Source organism: Silene latifolia, chromosome 5 (genome assembly GCF_048544455.1).
Source record: "Silene latifolia isolate original U9 population chromosome 5, ASM4854445v1, whole genome shotgun sequence".
Lineage (NCBI taxonomy): Eukaryota > Viridiplantae > Streptophyta > Magnoliopsida > Caryophyllales > Caryophyllaceae > Silene > Silene latifolia.
The window spans coordinates 76,904,424-76,927,001 of NC_133530.1; the positions used below are offsets into that span (position 1 = coordinate 76,904,424).

Sequence of the window (22,578 nt, forward strand, 5' to 3'; positions counted from 1 at the left end):
CTTTTGAGCCGTGTAGAATACACAATTGCAAGACCTCTTTTTCAATCGATCAACGTCGTTTCTAACTTGTTTTCTAATTCGTTCCTAACCCGTTTCGCAATCATCGATCTAACCTAATGAATCTAACCTAAGAATTAGGGTATGCTAGATCGTGTGGGCCGTGTTTGGCCGTGTCCTTGTAGTCCCTTTTCTCGTTTTTTTCTCATCTTTATCTCGTTATTTCGTATCTTGTAATTACTTTGTTTATCGAGTCGTGTTTGTTAGTTTGTTTGTAATTTTCAAGTTAGTTTTCTTTTATCGAGTCAAAACCTCTTTCAAAAAACCTTAGTCTTGTTTGGTTAGATGGTTGTGCCCCAATGCTTGTAAGAGCGTAGTAAATCGCATGTTGTTTAAAGCAACATGGCCCGATTTATGCTAATGCATGCTTTGGTGTGCGGCCCTATGTGTAATTCGATGAGATTGAGCAAAAGCACACATCACGAGGAGTGACCCAAGGCCGTGAGTCATGTAAGCCGTGGGCCACCCCTCTTGTGCACGCTTTTCTAGGCCGATTGGCCGTGTGTGTTGTCGTGTATAGTGTTGTATGTAGCAATTGTATTTAGATCGAGTTGTATCTTTAATTTATTGTTGTGTCGGCATGAAATGCCTGGTTTGTAATAGGTAGATCCCAACGGCTCCCCCATTCCCCCTTAAGCCTTGTTTGCTTTGTTTTGTATGTTGTTAGATTAATCAACCCACATGCTAAATTACAACTTTGACAAAGTTAGTTTAGTTGCATCTAAAACGACATAGAAATTGTTGTCACATGTTAGGGTTTAAAACGATGTTTGCATATCATATATCGTAGTAGCTATGACCTTGTTTGAAATCCGACATTTGACTTAGTAGAGGCCGTTATCTACGGGCGGGGTTAGGTGTCCTTATGGGCTTCCTAACACGTACCCTCACCCCTTACTCAAGATCTATGGTTTGTGGATCCGTTTAAATACCATTGGATTACGAGAGTCATTCAAATCGAGTGATATAGGGTACAAGTCTTTATCTTTAATCACTCGTAGTCGATTGGCTTTATGCTTTTCGATGAAAGGTGTAAAGTTGACTTGAACGGTTCCAAGTTCCCAAAAAACTTGGTGGCGACTCTAATTTGTCTTAATTCGATTCGAAAGAACCTCGAGTCGATTATGCCTAGTGTGGATCCCGCGGACGCAGTTCCCGAGGGCCTTGTCCACAGCAAATTTTTTTCTTTTTCATTACATTTTTCTCCTTTTCTAATTTTTTTTATTTTCTTTTTCAAAACCTCTTTATTTAAACCAACCAAATGAAGGCAATTTTTCCGACTCAAATCATCAACTAGGACTCAAAACACCCTTCTTCATACAACCAACAACATGTAAGCAACTTTCTTGATGAGGGAAGGTTGTTTATGGTATGTAGCTAGTTTTGTAGGTGCCAAAAGAGAGGTTCAAGCTCAAAAGGGGTTAGCAAAATAGGACCTAGTCTAAAAGGTCGAAAAATAGGCTTATTTGGCAATGTGAGGCTCAAAAGTGAAATGAAACTAATTGTTTCAAAATATGCACATAAATGAACATCTCATGGTCTAAAAAGGAAAGGACGCCATGTTTGTGCGTCGTGATGTAACATGCCACGCAAGGAGCCTACTCACACCTAAGGGAGACCGGGTATGGATGTACCGGTCCCAAGATGGCTCTAAATCTCACATGTAAGTAGCTATGTCGAAATCTAGGCCTAGTCTACGGTCTTGGTCTCACACAGTGGTCAAAACTTTCAGGTCTAGCCTCATTTCCCGGGTATTTGCAAGCAAATACCCTAACAAGGAGGTCACAAGGTGCAAGCCACTAAGAGGGGAAAGACACGACCTAGACAATATCATCATAGAGGGTATCGTGCTCCCTTCTTAGACCAAATTTTGTTCAAAAATTTATATACAAACTCAATGCAACAAAAAGGAAACACAACACATATTTACATGTGAAACTGATGCAAGCAAGAAATGAAAATAAACATAAGGTAAACATGCAACAATTTGGACTAATCCTAGCAACACATCAACACCAACAATCCACAAGTTCCCCAAGGGAACATCCAAGGCACAAAATCCCATTCTCCTTCAAATATACAAGATATAAAAAGAAAGAACGGTAAAGGAGTGAGAGATTAGAACGAGTTTACCAAGCGACTTCTAGCTCATTTTTGCCTCAAATGGTAGATGCATATGCCAAAGGTTAGCCAAAAATATATATACAATGCAATATTTTTGTATTTTTCAGAAATTTTTCAATTTTTAGGCATTTTCTTGCTTTTTCTTAAATTTACAAGTATATAATGATATGAACAAATATAGACAATATTCACAAAGTGGATATTTCTCTCCCCACACTTGAAATTTACATTGTCCTCAATGGAACAAAGTATAGGGAGAGAATAGGAAAAATAAACAACATATTTTTGGTGGTTTTTGAATTTTTCGAAATTAAATAACATGTTTTTGGAATTTTTTTAATATATGAAAGGAAATAACATGTTTTTGTATTTTTAAAATGTTGGAATTTCCTCCCCACACTTATTTATTTACATATTCTCAATGGAAATAAATGTGTGGAGGAAATTAAATGAAATACATGTTTTTGGTGATTTTTGATTTTTCAAATTTTTAGTAGTTTTCAAATAAGCATGCAATGCATGATCTAACCTATATGCAATATTGAAATACGATGCAAGCTATACTATATGAATGCAAAGAGAGCTAATTTAGATTAGCTCCTTTTCGAATCATGTCACTAAATGCAAAATGCGGTAAAAACTTAATTAAAGAGAAAGAGAATATATACATTGCGGTGGTTCTTAAGTAACTCCACCAAACCTCTTCATTCAAAAACTTCATTCAACCGGGATCAATATCCCAAGATCCCACCAACCTTCTACCTTCAATATAAGGATCAACAACACATGAACCCTTGTTCTTCATCATCAAAGCATGCAACTTACTCATGGCATCTTCAATCTCTTGCCATTTTCGGTTCATTTCTTCTTCAAGCTTTTCTTTAGTCTCTTTGTCAACATTAGGGTCACATACCCTATTTCCTTTCGATCCCTTCCTCCATCTTTTGGGTTTCCTCTTTTCAATTTTTGGTTTTGATTTTGGAGGGGCATTGGTGCTAGAATCGAACTAGGTTTCCCGAGTTTTGCCCATTTCCCCACACTTATGTTTAGCATTCACTTCTTCTTCAAGGAACTTATCCGGTGGCTCATCATCAACTTTCGGCTCACAAGAAATTAAGAGCTCCATGTTCTCATCTTCATTATCATGGAGTTCTAATGTTTCCACGGCAAACATGTTTTGAACCATGGTTTTCTTTGAAGCATGTGGTAGCTTGAATTCAACTTTTTCCTTCCCAACTTTGAATGACAATAGTCCCTCTTTGACATTTATGGTAGCTCCTCCCGTGGCCAAAAATGGCCTACCAAAAATTATACGGGAGCGTCTTCCCATAGGGATGTCCAACACAATAAAATCGGTAGGAATTGAAAGCTTACCAATTTGAACCATGACATCCTTGAGAATCCCATTTGGAGATTTGATTGTCCCATCGGCAAGCTTGATTGTAATGGAAGTGCGGGTTAAGCTTGAAATATTCAACCTCTTCACAAGGGCAAGTGGTATGACACTCACACTTGCCCCTAAGTCACATAAAGCACTATCCACCTTTTGGTCACCAACGGTACATGGAATTGAGAAACTCCCGAGGTCATCAAGTTTGATGGGGATTTCTTTAGATTTGACCACATTGCACTTCTCACTTGAGGCATCAAGCTCATGGCTACTAATGTCCACTCTTCTAGAAATGACTTCTTTTTGCTTGGCCAAAGAGTGCTCTTCTACCATCACCATCTCTTCTTTTTTCGGGTTCCTCTCAACTTCTACCCTCACATTTGGTGCTTCCACTATTTCCTTAAGCACAAATTCTTCACTCATAATGGTTGGTGTAGTCATAACAATCTCTCCCTTATCCGGGTCGACTTCAACATCCAAGCTTGTACCATGATTTGTCATTATTTGCTCAAGCACATAGTCTTCTATGCTCTCTTTTTCGGGCTCATGGTCAACTTCTTGGAATGTTTCCATATCCATGAAAAAGGGAGTAGTGTAAGATAATTTTTTTTGACTTGGCAAATTAAATGACTCTTCTTTTTTCTCTTCAACTCCAACCATGATAGCATTAACTTCCTTTGCCTTCATAGGGTCCCTTGGATTTTGCCCTTGTCTTAGAAATACACCCGGTGGTTTTTGAGAACTCATGAGAGCTTGGGAAGCCACTTTAGCTTCAAGACTCTTGATTTGTTGTTGGGTATTACTTGCCAAATCCCCTATCAACTTCACTAAGTTGTCATATTTATCATCTCCCATGGTATTACTTGCTTGGGGTGGTGGCTCTTGGTTGAAAGGTTGGTTGGAAATTGGAAGAGGGAAGCTATATCCTTGATCTCTAAAGTTGGAATTTTGGTTGTTCCCTTGGTACCCTTGATTGAACCCTTGATTTTGCCCTTGGTTGTACCTTTGATTATTGTTGTAGCCTTGATTGTTCCAATTGTTGTTGTTCCATTGATTGAATACTTGACCAAACCCTTGGCTGGCTTGGTTTCCTTGGTAAAAGTTTTGATTACCTTGGTTCCCTTGGTTACCTATATATTCTTGGTATGCTTGAGTTTGGTTGGCAAAACTTTGGTTGGGTCCTTGATTGTTATTGAATGAGGGCCTAGGTGGACGGTTGGAAAAATTGTTAAATGCTTGGAAAGCATTCACCTCTTGCACATTGTTCCCATCAAAGTTGTTATAATGGTTATTTGCACATACTTCATAAGTGTGACCCATCCCTCCACATGACTCACATGTTGATCTTTGCATCACTTCCTCCATGGATGGTCCATGAGAAGTGGTAGTTTGATTCACTTGGATCACTTGCTTATTCTTACTCAACTCTTCAAGCTTTTTGGTGAGCATATCAAGCTTAGCATTAGTCTCCTTATTTACTAAGAATTCGGTAGGGTGCTTAATTCTTCTCAAGACATTCACTCTTGTGCCATAGTTTTCCTCGGAGTCCACCATTTTCTTGATTAGAGTAGTGCCTTCTTCATCATTCAAGTGATCAAATCCTCCCCCCGCGGAGGCATTTACCATCTCCTTAGTCCTCGGTAGCAAAGTTTGAAATAATGTTTGAGTGATGTACCATTCCGGGATTCCATGATGGGGACAACTTGATATTAAGTCTTGATATCGGTCCCAAGCTTCACCTAAAGACTCCCCGTCTTCTTGTTGAAATGTATGAATCTCATTACGGAGCATTGCGGTCTTTGATGAAGGGTAATATTTGGCCATGAATGCTTTAGCCAAGGCATCCCATGTCGTGAAGGTATCCGGGGGTGAATGTTCAACCACCGGTCCGCCTTGCCCGTCAATGAAAACGGAAACAACATCATTCTCAAGGTGTCCTCGGACACCCCATTCTTTTTCATCATTGAAACCTTTCTCTTAAACTTCCGGAGGTGAGCATGGGCATCCTCTTCAATATGCCCTCCGAACAAGTCTTTTTCAATCAACCCCACTTGGGCGGGGTGCATCTCAAAGTTATTGGGAGCCAAGGTGCCGAAATTAATTGGGTCACAAGCATCATTGTGGTTAGGACGGTTATGGTCACGTAAAGCCATTGGTGGTGGTGGATTTGGTATATGAGGAGGTGGTGTTTGAGGTGGACTATTAGAAAATTGGAAGTTGTGAAATGGATTTTCTATTGAAGGCTCAATTGTGTTGTTTGGTTGTTGTTGAGTTGTGTTTTCAATGAGAGGTTGTATGGGTGGATTTGCTTGGTTTATGGTTGCTTGAGAAGAGGTTCTAACCCTTGCAATTGTCCTATTCCTTATGGCTCTAAAAAGCCTTTCGGGATCGGAGTTAAAGAACAAAGCTTGGTGGTTCCTCCTAGGCATAAAACTTGACAAACCGTAAGACTCCTAGTGCTTTTACACACTAGGGTAAGGCAAAAATCACACACACTCTACAAGAAGCACACAAACTACACAAACAAGCAAACAACAAGTAAAGACTAAAGCTAGAAACTTCAACTAACTAAATACCATTTGTTGAAATAAGAAGAGTACTTTCAAAGTTTTTCCAATTTGAGTTGGGTTTATGCAATTTTTGCATAGTTTGGGTGATCCTTGCTATGTTAGAGCATAGACGTGTCTCATGTGTTGCAATAAGAAATGGGTTATGATGTGTCGGCAATTCTTGATTTGAACTCCACATATCCAAACGGTGCTTGCACCAATCCCATTTTGACCTACTCCATAGCCCCGTTACAACCCTTGCTTCATATCGTGTGCACTTTAGTTTTGTTTGCATTTCGTTTGACATAGGACGATCTTACACATTAGATTGCGGGCACGTTTTCGCTAGTCGAGTTAGGAGAGTGATTTTGGTTATTATGTGTCACAAAAATCACCATGTTCTTTCATTGAGTGACGAGTGAAAACCGCGAGGATGTCGTTGCCTAGGTCCCCTTAGTCATGGGCCCGTTGGTTGAATCTCGTGTTGATTCGGTAATTCTCTACGGACTTGCCTACTTCCCCTTTCCCCGCTCTTGAATGTGTTTCTTGAGCATTGGTCACACGAGGGTTGCTTGAGTCATGCTTAGGGGGTTGGTACCTCCATTGGAACTTCTGAGACGGTACTCCCGACCACGACCACGTTTAGTTGCTTGAAAATTCGGCCACTTAGATGAGAAAAGTGGACCATTTTGTTAGATGCATTCTATTGCTTGGTTACGTGATTTCATGATAGTTGCATCGCATTTTTGTAGCAAGACCCAACTTACCTTGCAATAGGGCACTTTTCCCTCATGAGTGTCAAATTGTGAGTTGAAGGGGCGTTGAGTGCGCTAATACTCGATCGGCTTAGGTAGTAGCTTAGTTGAGTGATGCTTATATTGTGCACCCACTCTCCATATCTATTATAGTAGGGACTTGTACATTGATTTTGGACTTACTCGAGGACGAGTAAGGTTTAAGTGCGGGGAGGTTTGATATATGATTTATTTACACCTAATTTTCCCTCTACTTTTACGCATTCCAACTCATATCGAGTCGGTTTTGTATGCCTTTCCTTGTATTTTGTGCCCGATCCCCGTATCTGTGATTTGGTGTATCTTCTTACAGGAATCGAGTCGAGTATGGAGGAATCGGGGCAAGAAAGGCATCCCAATGCCTTTACATGAAGAAGAGGTGAGAATTGCTGAGTGTAGTGTTCTGCCGGCAGACCGGCGCCGGTTTGGCCACCGGCAGAACACCTCCCCAACCCTGCCAAGGAAAAGGAAGAAGAGGACCTGAGTGTTGTGTTCTGCCGGCACGCCGGCAGCCGGCCCACCGGTAGAACACAGCAGCTTGAATTAAATTGAATTGGAAGAGAAAAAGAGGCTTGACCTCGCTACCGGTTGGAGCACCGGTAGCCGGTCCACCGGCAAGACGCAACATCAAAGGGATTTGAAGATTCTGAAGACAGTGTTCTGCCGGCAGGCCGGCGGCAGCCTGCCCACGGCGAACACACTTGCCGACTAAAATTCCAAAGTTGAAGCCATTTTGACCGCCTGGCGGGTAGGCGAACCGGCAAGCCGGTCCACCGCCAGCAGACGCAAAGCGGTGTTGTGGATTTGGGCTTTTCTCCTCTTTACTCATCTTTTCTTATTAATCTTGGGCAAGACTATAAATACCCCCTCCTTAAACCCTTTGTACACACAACCCTAGATCTGATAATTCTCCTTAATTATTGTAATCCTTCCTTAAGCAAGCTTTAATCTTTCCCTAATAATTATTAATTACTTAGTGAAATTAGTTAGTATTAGTAAGAATCAATTGTTTACATTTGGTTTTTGAAGATTGTATTGGGAGATTTTGGAAGTTTTCCTTCATATTATTCAATCAAAGCAATCACCTTTACTTTTGTTGGTACATCTCTTCCCTTATTCACTTGTTAATCAATTGTTTACATTTTGGTTTGTCTCTTATAATTGCTATAATCATTTCCATGTCTTCTCTTTATGTTGTTTGTTCTTCTCTTTTTGTTAGCATGATGAATTTCAACATGAGTGAGTAGTTACCCTTCTAGGGTTTTGGGGGAGTCTAAATCGGATTATTGGGCATGATAGGTTGATAGTTTTGAGTCTTTGGTGTAGAAATTGTCTTTATTTGCATTGCATACAAGGTGTTTGATGAATTGTGTGGGTGAAAGCTTGTGCCTTTTGTCTTAGTAGCTTAATTCCTCCATTAAATGAGAGTTTGTTGGTGGTCTTGTTGCATGTTTTGAAATGGTTGTTGCTCAATGAAAGTTGGTAATCGCCTCTAGGACAAACCTTCACCTTAGACTATTTAATCGACTTGTTTGCCCATAGTTCATTTAGATGACCCCGAAGACCCTAGTCTTTTAATCAATCGAACACATTTTATCTTTATTACTTGCATTAGTTGTGACTAGTAGTTTAAAACCAAACTCACCTCCTTACAATTTTTTTACTAGACTTGACTCTTACCTAGACCAAGTAGAAACCCCCGCCGTCTTCGTGTTCGACACCCGACTAAATACTACATTTAATTGGGTTTTTATAAATTGTTTTGATAAGGGTAGCGACGATAAATCCCCATTATCAAAGGTCAATTGTATAAATGCTTGAGTCTTCGCTTATAACAGTTTTGCATTAAGACTTAAAATCATAATGATGCATATGCTTATTATTTTATTCTTCTTTTCGCAGTGTAGAATTCATTTATTTTGATAATACTGTTACAACAAATGGCTGGAAATAACGAAATCCCAATGCCGACTGCCACACTTGGACGCGAGTCATGGCTTAAATTTTTTATGGACAACATGAATCAGTTCACACCATCAAGAATGATGGGTCCAACTTTGCATGGATCGGGAGGCAAAGACTACGGAATTTCGCCATTGCTGACGGTAAGCTCAAGTACTTAACTGAGCCAATACCGGTAAACCCAGCCCCAATGCAGGAGTTAACGAGTCACTTGCTTATAGTGATTTCGTCATGGAAGCGGGTGCGATAAAGAACGTACTCATCTTTGCAATGGAAACCAATTTGCAGAGACGCTTCATTGCCCAAGGTGCAAACAAAATTTTCACCACGCTCACTAACGAGTTCTTAAAAGCACCGAGAATCGTTACTTATGAGCATACCTGTCGCTTCTTTGATGCGAAACTCCAAAAGGGCCAACCGGTTAGCCCACACATTCTTAACATGATTGAGAATGTCGAGAAATTGGAGGCACTTAATTGCAAAATCAGTGAGAGCATAGTCATTGACCGAATGCTTCATTCTCTTCATGATGGTTTTTCCCTTTTCAGGGCGAACTACTACATGAATGACTTAAAGAAAAGTCCTCATGAGCTAAACTCACTTCTCGTACAGACCGAGAAGGATATGAAATTGAGTGGGAGCATGAAGCAGGATGTTCTCACGATTTCCAACAAGAATAAAGGTAAGGGCAAAGCTCCAGGCGACCTAACTGTAGGTAAGCCAAAGTTCAAGAAGCCAGGAAACGGTAAGAGTGGGCCTGGTGAGACTAGTGGCTCACAGGGCAAGGCAAAGAGCAAGGGCGGTGACATTGAGTGCCACCATTGTCACAAGACTGGACATTGGAGGAGGAACTGTCCCGTGTACCGTGAGGACATAAAAGCAGGCCGCGTCGTTCCTGTTGGTATGTCATCTTATATTCATATGATTGAGATTAACCATGCAAGTTTCGGAACTTGGGTACTTGATACTGGTTGTGGTTCTCATCTGTGTAATAATTTGCAGGGCCTAAAAAACATCACACCTCTCGGAAAGGGTGATGTGGACCTGCGAGTCGAGAATGGAGCTAGAGTTGCTGCAGTCTCGAAGGGAACATATGTAATCCAACTCCCTAGTGGTTTTGAGTTATTTTTAAATAACTGTTACTATATACCCAGTTTGTCTAAGAACATTATTTCTGTTTCCGTACTTGATAAGGACGATTTTTCATTTTTAATAAAGGATAATAGCTGTATTTTCTCTTTCCATGAAATGATTTATGGCAAAGCAGTTTCCATGAATGGAATTTATATCTTAGATCAAACCACGGAAATATTACACGTGAATAATAAGAAGTTAAAGATTGGTGACAAAGATCAAACCTATCTATGGCATTGTCGAATGGGACACATACATGAAAAACGTGTAAAGAAACTCGTTGATAATGGGACTATTCCCGCATTCGATTTTTCTACATATGGCACGTGTGAATCATGTCTCATTGGCAAAATGACTCGAATTTCCTTCAAAGGTGTTGGAATGCGCGCTAGTGACCTATTAGGACTCATACATACTGATGTTTGTGGACCTATGTCAATTACCGCTAGAGATGGCTATAGATATTTTATCACTTTCACAGACGATTTAAGCAGATACGGATATGTCTACTTAATGAAGCATAAAAGTGAGTCCTTTGAGAAATTCAAGGAATACCAGAACAAGGTTGAAAACCAACTGGGTAGAAAGGTTAAAGCACTCCGTTCAGATCGGGGTGGCGAATATCTTTCAAATGAGTTTGATCAACACCTTAAAGACTGTGGAATCGTTTTGCAGTTAACTCCACCTGGAACACCTCAATTAAATGGTGTGTCCGAACGGAGAAATCAAACTTTACTTGATATGGTTTGATCCATGATGAGTCACACGGTAGTAGTACGATTCATTATGAGGTTTTCTCTTTTGTGTTTTGCTCTTATACTTAATCAAGTCGGACTAAAGTCAATCGACAAGACTCCATATGAAATATGGAGGGGAACGGTCTCCAACTTGTCCTTTATTCGGGTTTGGGGCTGCGAGGCTTATGTCAAGTGGAGACACGAGGATAAGCTCGGCCTGCGATCGGTCAAGACATACTTTATTGGTTATCCAAAAGGAACGTTTGGTCATTACTTCTATTCGCCTACCGAACATCGAGTTTTTGTTGCGGCTAGTGCGACGTTCTTAAAGAAATAATTTCTCGAGAACAAGACAAGTAATAGAACCTTCGAGCTGTTGGAGATTCAAGAACCAACAACCGAGAAACAGATGAACGAAGTAGTTCCTCCAACTGATGATACGGTTAATATTCCTGAGGAACCTAGGAGGTCGGGTAGAGTCTCTAACCCTCTGGACAGATACATTGGTATGGTCGAGGAAAATGACGTTTTACTCCTAGAGAGTAATGAACCCGCTACCTATAAAGGTGCGATGGCCTGTTCCGACTCAAAGCTATGGCTTGAAGCCATGCAATCCGAGATGGACTCCATGTATAAGAATGACGTATGGGATCTAGTTGATTTACCTAATAAGGTAAAACCTCTACAGTGCAAATGGCTTTACAAAATAAAGCATTCTGTAGACGCGCAACCAGATACCTATAAGGCACGACTAGTGGCAAAAGGTTTCACTCAAGTGCACGGATTGCATTATGATGAAATATTTGCACCTGTAGTCATGCTACGTTCCATTCGGATAATCTTAGCGATTGCCGCTTTCATGACTATGAAATTTGGCAAATGGATTTGAAAACCGCCTTCTTAAACGGTTATTTGGAGGAAGAGTTGTACATGGTGCAACCTGAAGGTTTCATAGATCCTGAACATCCTAAGAAAGTATGAAAGCTTAAGCGTTCCATTTATGGACTTAAGCAAGCTTCTCGGAGTTGGAATCATCGTTTCGACCAGGTGATAAAAGAGTATGGTTTCACTCGATCAGTCGAGGAACCATGCTTATATATCAAGTCGAGTGGGAGCAAGATTGTATTCTTGATATTGTATGTCGATGACATACTCTTGATTGGGAATGACATTCCTCTCTTATCTTCGGTTAAAGGATGGTTGAAGAACCATTTCCAGATGAAAGATCTGGGTGAGGCACAACGCATACTGGGAATCCGTATCTACCGAGATAGATCGCGACGGACGTTATCACTTAGTCAGGAGTCTTATTTGGATAAGATTCTTGAGAGGTTCAGCATGACCAACTCCAAGAAGGGGAACCTTCCAATGACGTCTGGGATGCAGTTGAGCAAGTCTCAGTCACCCACGACGCCTGAAGGGATTGAGCACATGAGTCGTGTTCCTTATGCATCTGCAATAGGATCAATCATGTATGCCATGATATGCACACGTCCAGACGTGGCATATGCATTGAGTATGACGAGTCGGTACCAAAAGAATCCAGGTGAAACACACTTTGAATAGTCTGTTAAAAATATCCTTAAGTACCTACGGAGGACCAAGGATAGGGTATTGACTTATGGAGGCGATACTAAGCTATGCGCAATCGGTTCGTGAGATGCTAGCTTCCAAACGGATCGAGATGATTCAAAATCTCAGTCCGGGTTCGTCTTCACTCTTAATGGTGTTGCGGTCAGCTGGAAGAGTTCCAAACAGAGTGTTGTAGCAGATTCTACTACTGAATCCGAGTACTATGACGCTTCGGAGGCAGCAAAGGAAGCGATATGGATGCGTCAATTCTTACAAGGACTTACGATAGTTCCTAGTTCGAATGACCCGATCACCATCTATTGTGACAATAGAGGTGCCATCTTCCAAACTAAGGAGCCAAAGTCTAGCAACAAATCTAGACATGTACATCGGAAAGCTCACCTGATCCGTGATTACGTGGAGCAAGAAGAGATAGTGATTGACAAGATAGCTTCGGATGACAACATCGCGGATCCTGTCACTAAATCGTTTAATTTTGATAAGCATAAAGGGCACGTTATTTCCATGGGAATTAAACGTGTTCCTGAGTTGTAGTAGTTGATTATGGATTTGATACATTATCTTTTTCATATACTATTTATAACTTCATCGTTTTTATAATATTCTGTTTTTCATGTGGATTGTACTGACAACATTGAACGCCACAAAGTGAACTGAATTACATTATATTTGTTTTGGTCCGTAATCGCCTTAATGAGCTGATAACTCTGGCTATTATATTGTGCAGTCGATTGATGGTGGGTTCAACGAGCCATAAGTCAAACGGTTGACTGATCGATCACAGATGCGAGATTATTATGATACCTCGTAGGACAAATTTTTAGTGACAACGTAATGGAGTCCTAAATGTTTAAAAACATTCGGTGCCAGGTCGTGGATTGGACGTCCATTGTGTTCCTAGAGTCGATTCTTTTGACTATCGACTGTCTCTTGAGATTAAGGCAGTTTTTGGGTGACTTTGGTTTCTTTCTCATGGTCTGCCGTAACTGGAGACTAAGTAGATTTTTTCTGGGTCATTTCATCCTGTGCTTACATCTGCAGGATTCGAGTTGAGGAAAATATCCAACTCTTATCAGGTTTAGTTATTTCTCAGGGCCACTCGAGGAGTTGTAACTGAAATGCATGGCCATGCTCGAATGATGATTCATTTATCAGTTAAGTTACTCTCTAGTCGGGGAAACCACTCTTGATACAGATCACTTGTAAAATACGACCTTTGAGAATACAGATTTTGCAAATTGTTTTACATTGAGTGGGAGAAATTTTAGGATATGAGAATCGGTTATCGCACATACACTTGTGAGGACAAGTGGGAGTTTGTTGGAGCTTGTGTCCTCCACAATTAGTGTGATAACATTTATAAATCTCTTATAGGTTCACAAGGGTATACTTCGTATTTTATCAGTTGATTAACGATTACCTAATAACGGTTGGCTTGCTAGAAATTTTGACGCTATTATCATACAGATGGCGGTGATCAACTGGTCCCTAAAAGTCACACCTAAAGGATGTGTTTGAGAGATGTGATTATGGAAATGTAATCACATTGATGCCTTATATGACTAGAAGGTTAGTTCATGTATTTGACTAAACAGTTAGTCAACGTGTTGATGAGACGATTATTTAATGTCGATTAAATAATATTAGCTGAGACGAATTAACTGTCAATTTGTAAATTGAATATAATATGTTATATTTAATTAATGTATATAATGTTAGCTTGGACGAATTAATATGTTAATTCGTAATTAAATGTAATCGGTTATATTTAATCAGCAAATTATAAATATGCGATATTTATAGTTAAAGTATATATTATACGATATTGTCATAATAAATTATTATTGACTCGTATTAATAAATCAATATAAGTTGTTGTATGTAGACTTATTAATACGGAATAAAATAAATGACAATTTATAAATAATACACTTTATATACATTTTGTAAAATACCAAAATAAGAAGATTTAATCGCATTATTTTTGGTAGGTTGACAAACCGAAAATAAGAAGACAAATCCTCTTATTTTCGGATATATGGGCCGAAAAATTAAAAAAGAAAAATCTATCCTAATTACTCCATATACACGGTTTAAAGGGAGATTAAGGGGAGCATTTTTCTAACCTAATTTTGACCTAGCCTCCTGTCATCAAAGAAAAACACAAAAACCTAAAATTAATCAGTGAATTTTGGGGGATCGATTCTAGCAAAGAACAAAAGCATATCTCATATCATCTTGGGTGCAACTGATAGGAGAAAATCATTGCGATATTGTTCATAGGCCATATTAGCTAGGACCGAAGGTTGATTTCTTAATTCTCTAATATTTTGTTTATGTAATTTTCATTTATGACTAGAAATTATCTTTATAATATCGTTATAATCCTTATAATTAAAGGGAAGCATACAGATAATTCCCACAACCATGAACACCATTAACACCCATATTCAACCTTAGATTTCTCCTCCATTTCTCAACCATTTCCTTTGATTTTTGCGCCTTTAGCTCCCCCTTTCCATCCTTCAACTTTCTAGGTGAGAAAGTCTCGTTTTTGTGGTGGTTTCAAAATGACCCGTCTTATGCAAATTTCGGCTTTGAGCTTAAAGATCTCGTCTTTCTAGTTCTAGGTGAAGGTTTTGAAGACCCATAGGAAGACTCGTTCTTTGTGGACCATTTATTTGAACATTAAAGAGCTTTCGAGGTAGCAGTGATAGGTTACTCGACAAAAATGTCAAAATTACGTCTTATGTGTCCTTTTACATAGCCATGTGTGATAAAGTTTGGTCCTTTATGCTTATATATGATAAAGTTCATGTTTTTACGAATTATTCATATAATGTTGGTTGAGGCGAGTTTTATTCATGTTTTCTCTTGGCGTTTTGGAGTAAAGTTTGCATCTTTAACTTCATGGTGGAATAGGATTATGAATTTGGTGGTGGAATGGTGTTCATATCGTCTCAAATTGGTTTTCTTGCTGACCGAAATTGTCATTCTGCCATGGCATATAAGGCCCTGCTTTAAGCGTGATTTTTATGTCGTTCCGAGCTAATTCTCTTATTTCGGACTCAAGTATATACGCGTATGAATATGGGTCTTTTGTATGGTATTTTTCGTCTCACTTATGCAAAGAACTTTGTCTTAAATTGCTCATGAAACCGGCTGTTTTGGGCAGTACACTAGCGCTGTTTTGAGTCGGGTATGTGATGGTTGATGGTGTTATTTTAGGGTGTTGTTAATGGTGGTTGTAGATGGTCGTTTGGTGGCTTGTCACGGCCTGGTTGGGTCTGTTTTGGCGGCCTTTTTGCAGGTTGTCTCGATGGAGCCGTGTTGGCATGGTTTCATGTAGCTTTAGTGGACTGTTTTGGCTCGGTTTTAAGCGGCTGCAATAGGCTAGGCTGACCGTGGATTGCGGGGGGGAGGGGCAGGCAGTGGTCGTGGCTGGGTTGGACTAGTGGTCGGCCGTAGGCTGACGGCGTGGCCACGACCTGGTTGTTTTGGGTTAGTCACGGGACAGAGTATACACTCATACTCCCTGTTTTCTTCTTTTCTTCTTCTTTGTTTTATGTTGGTTGTGTTTTGATAACTAGGCTTGTTTACATTTGATGCTATTGGGCCATATGGAGTTGTATCTTGTCAAATTGGGCTTGTTTACGCTTGGTTATTGGGCCAGTTTTATAAGATGGTGTGGTCTTATGAATGACCCGTTTGTGGTTATTTATATTTTATCTCATATTTTACATTAACGTAAATTATTCATTACCGCTTGTTATATTTACTTAACTGGCATGTTTATTCATATGAAAGGAAATGCTTATCGACATAATACAAGTATGAAAGATTTATTATAAATAATTACTTGTGAAGAGTCGTATTCTTATGATAATGCATTTATGCTATACCTTACTGCTTGACTTATCTTTACGCCCTACTTGTGCCGGTCTGCCAAGTATGGGTTTAGCTCATATCTTTTGCCTCTTTCAGATTGTCCAGCCGATTGTGGGTTCTCGACTTCCGATCTATTGTTCGAGTCTTGGAAGCGGACTGTCCTGCCTCATGTCGAATCGGGAACTGTACTGTCCCGAGAGTCTGGCCAGATTCAGACTAGGACTGAGTCTTTGTGATTATCATTGTCGTCTTACAAGGGGAATTATAGTTAATGAGTAGTAAAGGTCTTGCTTGGTTATAGATATTGTTATTGTTTGGATGTGAGGGTCTTGGTCCTATCGGATACTAGAGGTGAGATGCAAGCCTTCTAGTTGCGATATGATCATCGGAATTGATGCTCCCATCCGTTCTTATGGTGAGATGCAAGCCATAAGTATGAATGTGACATTAGTAGCCACGTCTCGTGCAATGTTTGTTAAGATATTTTAAAAGAAATGGTTATGGTTTCCATTCTCGTATTTTGTATTGATTGATCCTTTATTTATATACTTCATATGATTCGAATTCTAATCTCATGTCTATGTTATATTTCATTGAAATGCGTGCTTTTTTTTTAAATGACCGTATTCTTGTCTTTTCTATTATTTAATTATCTCACATGAATAGTTGAGTCTTTATTATTGCTAACGTTGATCTATCTTGTTCCATCTCATTTAATTGTCATGTTTAAATATAAATTTGTTGTTCATGTCTTTTGTAAGTATCTTACATGATTTACCTATTTGAGTCCCTTGTTATGTTTGTTTTGATAATTTGTGAATGGGAGAACTTTGAGTTACTCCCCACTGACTGTGACTTTCATGTTTACATGAATGACAAGTTTGTGAAGATGCATTTGTGGGGTTTAGACATGTGAGCTAGCGAGCACCTTAGATTAGTAGTCTGTTTTCTAGGATTGCTTAGACTCACCCTTTATTGTCTTGTCATTCGAGGGATGTATTTTCCCCATTTTGACTATCACGTTTGTATAAACGTCTTTTTTCCGCATACTTTATTTATGTTTTAGGTTTTAATAAACCCCCGCTTTATACTTTAAAAGTTTCAAAATTTTCCTAAATTTCCGCATTTTCTTATCGTATTTTCTTAGCGTTTTTGCGGGGGTTCACAGTTAATTAGTCGGAATCTCGCGGATTTCACTCATGCACTCATAACTATGTAAGGGTGAGTTATATGCAAGATAGAAAGAAGTAGAACACTCACTCGACTTATGAAACATGCATGCAATCTAATGTGATCGAGATTTCCCTAACTAATATGCGTTCATAATGTAGACAAAAGTACATGTATCAAGGACAATAAGGGTGTAAATGGGTTAAAGGGATATAAATGGTTTGTGCCAAAGCACGTTATGGATATGTGGTGCTAAGACGGTAGTCGCAGCGCTAAACCAAAACCAAATATATGATAACAAATACAAACGAACCCAACATAGAGAAATAATCTTAACTTACAACACCTGAGAGCGTATAAAGTACTCTCCAAATATGCATTAGACTCTAACGGCCATCGTTTTGATCCTTGACAAAACCAAATGAAGCAATCAATTTCTTTCTTTTCCAATTTTTTCGAATTCTTTTTCTCATCATTTTTTTCTTTCATTTCTTTTCTTTCTTTCTTTTCTTTTACTTCATATTTTTCTTTTTTCCAACACAAGGATAAAAACACAATCGCTAAATAATTCTACTACACCCACAATTGACAATAATAAGTCCTAATCCCAACTATAGTAGCAAAATAGACATGATAAACAAGCAACTACGACTGTCTCGATAAGGTAGGCAAATTGTAGGACTGTAGCTATTTGAGTGGGATATAAATGGCTACAAGGGTTCAAATAGGCTAACAAAAAGAATATTGTAAAGCTTATTTGAACGGTAAGAACCGCCTATCCACATGTACTTATTCAAATGAAAGCAATAAAAGTATCAAGAAATCAATGTCACACTTATACAGTTTGATATTACATATTCCATAAGAAAAAAACCACACTCAAGCCTAATTGACAAATGAGATCAGTTTATTGATGTTCCTGGCCTAGGAAGCTCTATAGTCAGAATTTAAGTAGTTTACCAACATAATTGTGTCAAATCTAATTAATACAAGGCATGTCAAATACGGTTAAGACTTGAATTATGAGCTTTATTTTCATGCCTAACAAGTCAATACAAAAGTACATGGATAACTATTTGGGTTCAAACGCAATAACAAAGCAAATTATCATCATTGCTCTTTAATTCACCAAGACTCGACCTAAATATAAAGGGGAAAAAACGTTTTTGTATTTTGAAAATTTTTAATTTTTATGGGATTTTTCTTTTAATACCACAAAACAATAAAGTAAATCACACAACATAAATAAAGACTCCTCCCCCAAACCTAAATGTCATAGTGTTCTCATTGTGACGCCTACAGCATACCAATCACACACAAATTTCCAGCAACCTATAGGACACATCTAACAAAAGGAATGAGAAATAACTAGAGATAATACAATAAAAGTAGATACAAGGAAAGAAAATACCGGGTAAGAGCATAGGAGTTCCCCCAAACCAGCTGCAAAAATAGGGGGAAAATGACCAACCGCGTAATTCCATCCAAGCCAGCTATGAATTAAACCCAAAGAGCAAGGGTACTTGATCGAGCCTAGGTGGACTCAATCGAGTACTCACTCGGCGAGTAAATTTTCTGCATTTAAAACAATTTCCCATACAAGGCACAATCAATACAACTTAAAGCACGTAATAGTAAATCAAAAATTAGCGCATGTACTACAAATAGACATAAGTAACACCAATAAAAAGTCCAAAAGAAGAAAATAAATGACAAATAAAGTTCGGCTCATCAAACTCAAATTCTAATATAAAATACGAGCAAGCATGCTCATTGCTCTTCAAGTCATCATTAGAAGGAAGGAGATGGGGTTCTTCACTAGGATCCTCCTCAAAAACTTTGACGAGCTCTTCTCTAAAAATCTCAGCTTCCAAGGCATCCAATTCAGCTTCTATGTCAACACTCTCATCAAAGTTGTAAACCATCTCAGGATGAGGCTCATCTCCATAAATCAACCTCTCTATCTCATCCACTTCCTTGCTCCATGGTCCTGACGCAGCAGCAGGGGCATCAGACTAATTCCTGTCAAAACAATAAGTAAGACAATCGTCAAAAGTAGGATCAAGAGCATTAATCATATGACAATAAGCTTTTGAATTAGGAGGACGTGATGCTTTATCAAGACCAAAAGTAATAGTATCATCTCCAATATTGAACGTAAGACTCCCATGCCTAACATTTATAACCGCCCTAGAATAATATTCTTGTTGTATGCAAAAATGGCCCTCCTAGAATAATAGGAACACGAGAATCCTCAGCTATATGTATCACTACAAAGTCGACTGGAATGAAAAAATTCCCTATTCTAACTGGCACACTTCTAAGACACCCATAGGGCACTTAATTGATATGTCAGCCATTTGTAGAGTCATGCTAGTACATTTAAGCTTAATCATGTTTAATTGATTGCAAATTTTATATGGCTGACACTGACGCTTGCTCCTAAATCACATAAGGCATTGTCAATAGCTAAAAGGTCTATATTACAAGGAATATAAAAACTCCCTGGATCCTTAAGCTTAGGTGGAAAATTGGCTTGCAATGCGGCATAACATTCATGAGTGAACGCGACAGTCTCCACTTCATCAAAAGACCGCTTCTTTGATAAGATTTCTTTCAAAAACTTAGCATACACCGGCACTTGAGTGACCAATTTAGTAAATGGCACACTCACTTGAAGATTCTTCACTACCTCCATAAACCTCCCGAACTGTTGTTCAAGCTTAGATTTTTGCAATCTTTGTGGAAAAGATAGTTGAATTTTAATTGGCTCGCCTTCTTTTGCCTTGGTAGTACATTTAGAAGCATCGTCGTCAGCTACAGGGGGTACTCGATCGAGTCTAGTGGTTACTCGATCGAGTACAGGTGTGACTCGATCGAGTCTTGGGTGCACACGATTGAGGATCCTGCTTTTGTCCAATGTCGTAGCTGAAACATGAGAAAATCATCTTCAAGGGGGTGTCCTCGATCAATCCTGGTTGGGCTCGATCTAGGATCCAATGTTGTTCTCGCCTTTTCGCTTTTTTTGCTTATCCCGTGTTTATCTTTACTTAATTCTTTCTCGTCATCACTCAATTCCAAGTTACCTAATCCCTTAGGATGCATGTAAGGGACCTCATCCTCATGAATGGGTACATTCGGGCTTCGATAAGTAGTATCGCTCCTCAATGAAATAGTGTTAACTTGTTCATGTGCTTGTTTACCTTGAGGAGGAAGATTGCCGGGCTGTTTTGATGGATTTTGAATTGCTAATTGCGCAACTTGAGTATCCAACATCTTGTTATGAGCTATAAGTTGGGAAATTTGAGCCGTTTGCTTTTATTGAATAATCAAACTTTGTTGCAATAGAACTTTCAGCTCAGCCATATCAAGAAATATCCAGGGTTGGCGTTGTCCCAGTCATAACCAGGTGGGACCAGTGGAGGAAGGAGCAACAAATTTTTCCCCTTCTGTAATTCTAATGCAATGGGAATATGATCTCTATAAATAGTCACCCATAAACCCTCTAGGGTTTGTAGTAACCCCATCTTAAGGTTTCCAAATGGGTATAAGCCAACCTTCCTGGCCCAGACAATATCAACCACATGGCCCATGCTTGGCAAACCATGATCATGTTCCCCTTTGTTCGAGGATCATCCTATTTCATTATCACTCGTAACAAATCAATATTGTTACAGAGCAGGTATATTGGCTTCTCAACATCCTGGGCCATCGCTCCATCCACTACCTTTTTAGACAGTTCGGTATAAAAAGATGACTCCCTAAGAGCCACAAAATGCCCGACGGCAAAATTCGTATGGTCCTAATAGAACCCATCAATTGCTTCCTTGGTCTCAAAACTACCATCACCAGTAATGGGCTAGTGCTAGTTAAGAAACAACCGTTGGCGTATCATGGGACTGTTGCCATTTGGATGAAAATTTTTTAAAGAAAAAAGCTTTAGAAAAAGGAGAGCTTTGTAAAGAGAAGAAATTAAATAACCTCTTTTCTTTTCTTAAAAGTGTATCTCCTTCTTTTTCTGAATGAATTACTTTGGATATCTTTTGATTGAGAAAAATAACCACATATAAATAGGCTAAATTAGGGAAACACATCGCCTCCACGTAATTATTGTTAAGCACAATTCGTATCCACTTGTTACATGCCTCCTAACAAGTGTCCATCATTGCACCGCTTAAAAAACACGGTAACCTAAGCGACATCTCTTCGTAATACGCATTAGATTTTCTTGGATTCTTTTATCAAGTCTCCCTTATTTTATAGTGAAACGTCTTCTAGAATATCTTATTCTGCAAGAAAATCGAAAATCCTCAAATCACTTTTCAAAAACCTCTTTCTTTATTCAGAAAAAACTTTTCAAAAACCCGCCATGGCATCTACTTCATCTACCATCGTATTTGGACTCATCCGATGCACTCCTTTACACGGAAAATATCTCCCTGCAATCTATTCGATTGAAAACACACACAACGCGATTTAACACCCTCAGGGTTGGTCCGGGATCTCAAACCAGATGACGGGGAATTCTCCGATGCCACCCTAGGCCCCTTGATCCAACCTTTACGGTATGCCGGTGGTGATAAACTCTTACTCGAGGCCCAAAAAGGTATGGCCTCTCACTACCCGGTTACTTCTGACGTCCGTCCTCTTGCCTTCCATCTAGACCCTTTCCAAATGAATTAGGTTGGAGTCCCCAACACAACCAAATGATGGTATAATAGTAAAGACAAGAACAAAACTCTGGGAATCAGGGTTTGGTATAATCGCCTATCCAGATGCCATGATAAATGGGTAGAAAATCGTATCGGCCCATTTATCCATTTAGCACATTATAATAATTTCCCTTTCGACAGTACTCTTTGTTCAGTACTTGTGTCATTGTGGAATCCCGCGCTCAATTGTTTCTTTTTACCACATGGCACCATGACTATTACCTTGGCTGATATTAGTTACCTGATTGGTTTATCACCAGTTGGCCCTGCCATGAATTTCATCTCTTTAGACAAGAATAATCTCTCGAATGAAAGCAAATGCCTCTGAGAAGAAGCGTATATTTTATAGGATAAACGTATCGCGACTCCCAAGAAGGGTTTCTCTAAGATCAAGAAAAAGTTCAGAAGTTACCCCCCAGTCGAATTCGAGGACATCATCTTCCTTGCTTACGTATTTTCCAGGATTTT

General features: G+C 39.2%; 1 protein-coding gene and 1 non-coding gene across 2 annotated transcripts; one reads left to right on the forward strand and one right to left on the reverse strand.

Annotated features, from left to right (window-relative positions):
* Positions 1–5,255: 5,255 nt before the first annotated feature.
* On the forward strand, positions 5,256–5,362 carry LOC141658198 (small nucleolar RNA R71). Its single transcript, XR_012549098.1, has one exon. It is a non-coding gene; the product is annotated as a small nucleolar RNA R71 (small nucleolar RNA).
* Positions 5,363–19,413: 14,051 nt separating this feature from the next.
* On the reverse strand, positions 19,414–20,096 carry LOC141655571 (uncharacterized). The gene is made up of 2 exons (XM_074462646.1): positions 19,833–20,096; positions 19,414–19,626 (listed from the first exon to the last, which is right to left on the reverse strand). The coding sequence occupies exons 1-2, from the start codon at positions 20,094–20,096 to the stop codon at positions 19,414–19,416; spliced, it is 477 nt and encodes a 158-aa protein (XP_074318747.1).
* Positions 20,097–22,578: the final 2,482 nt, after the last annotated feature.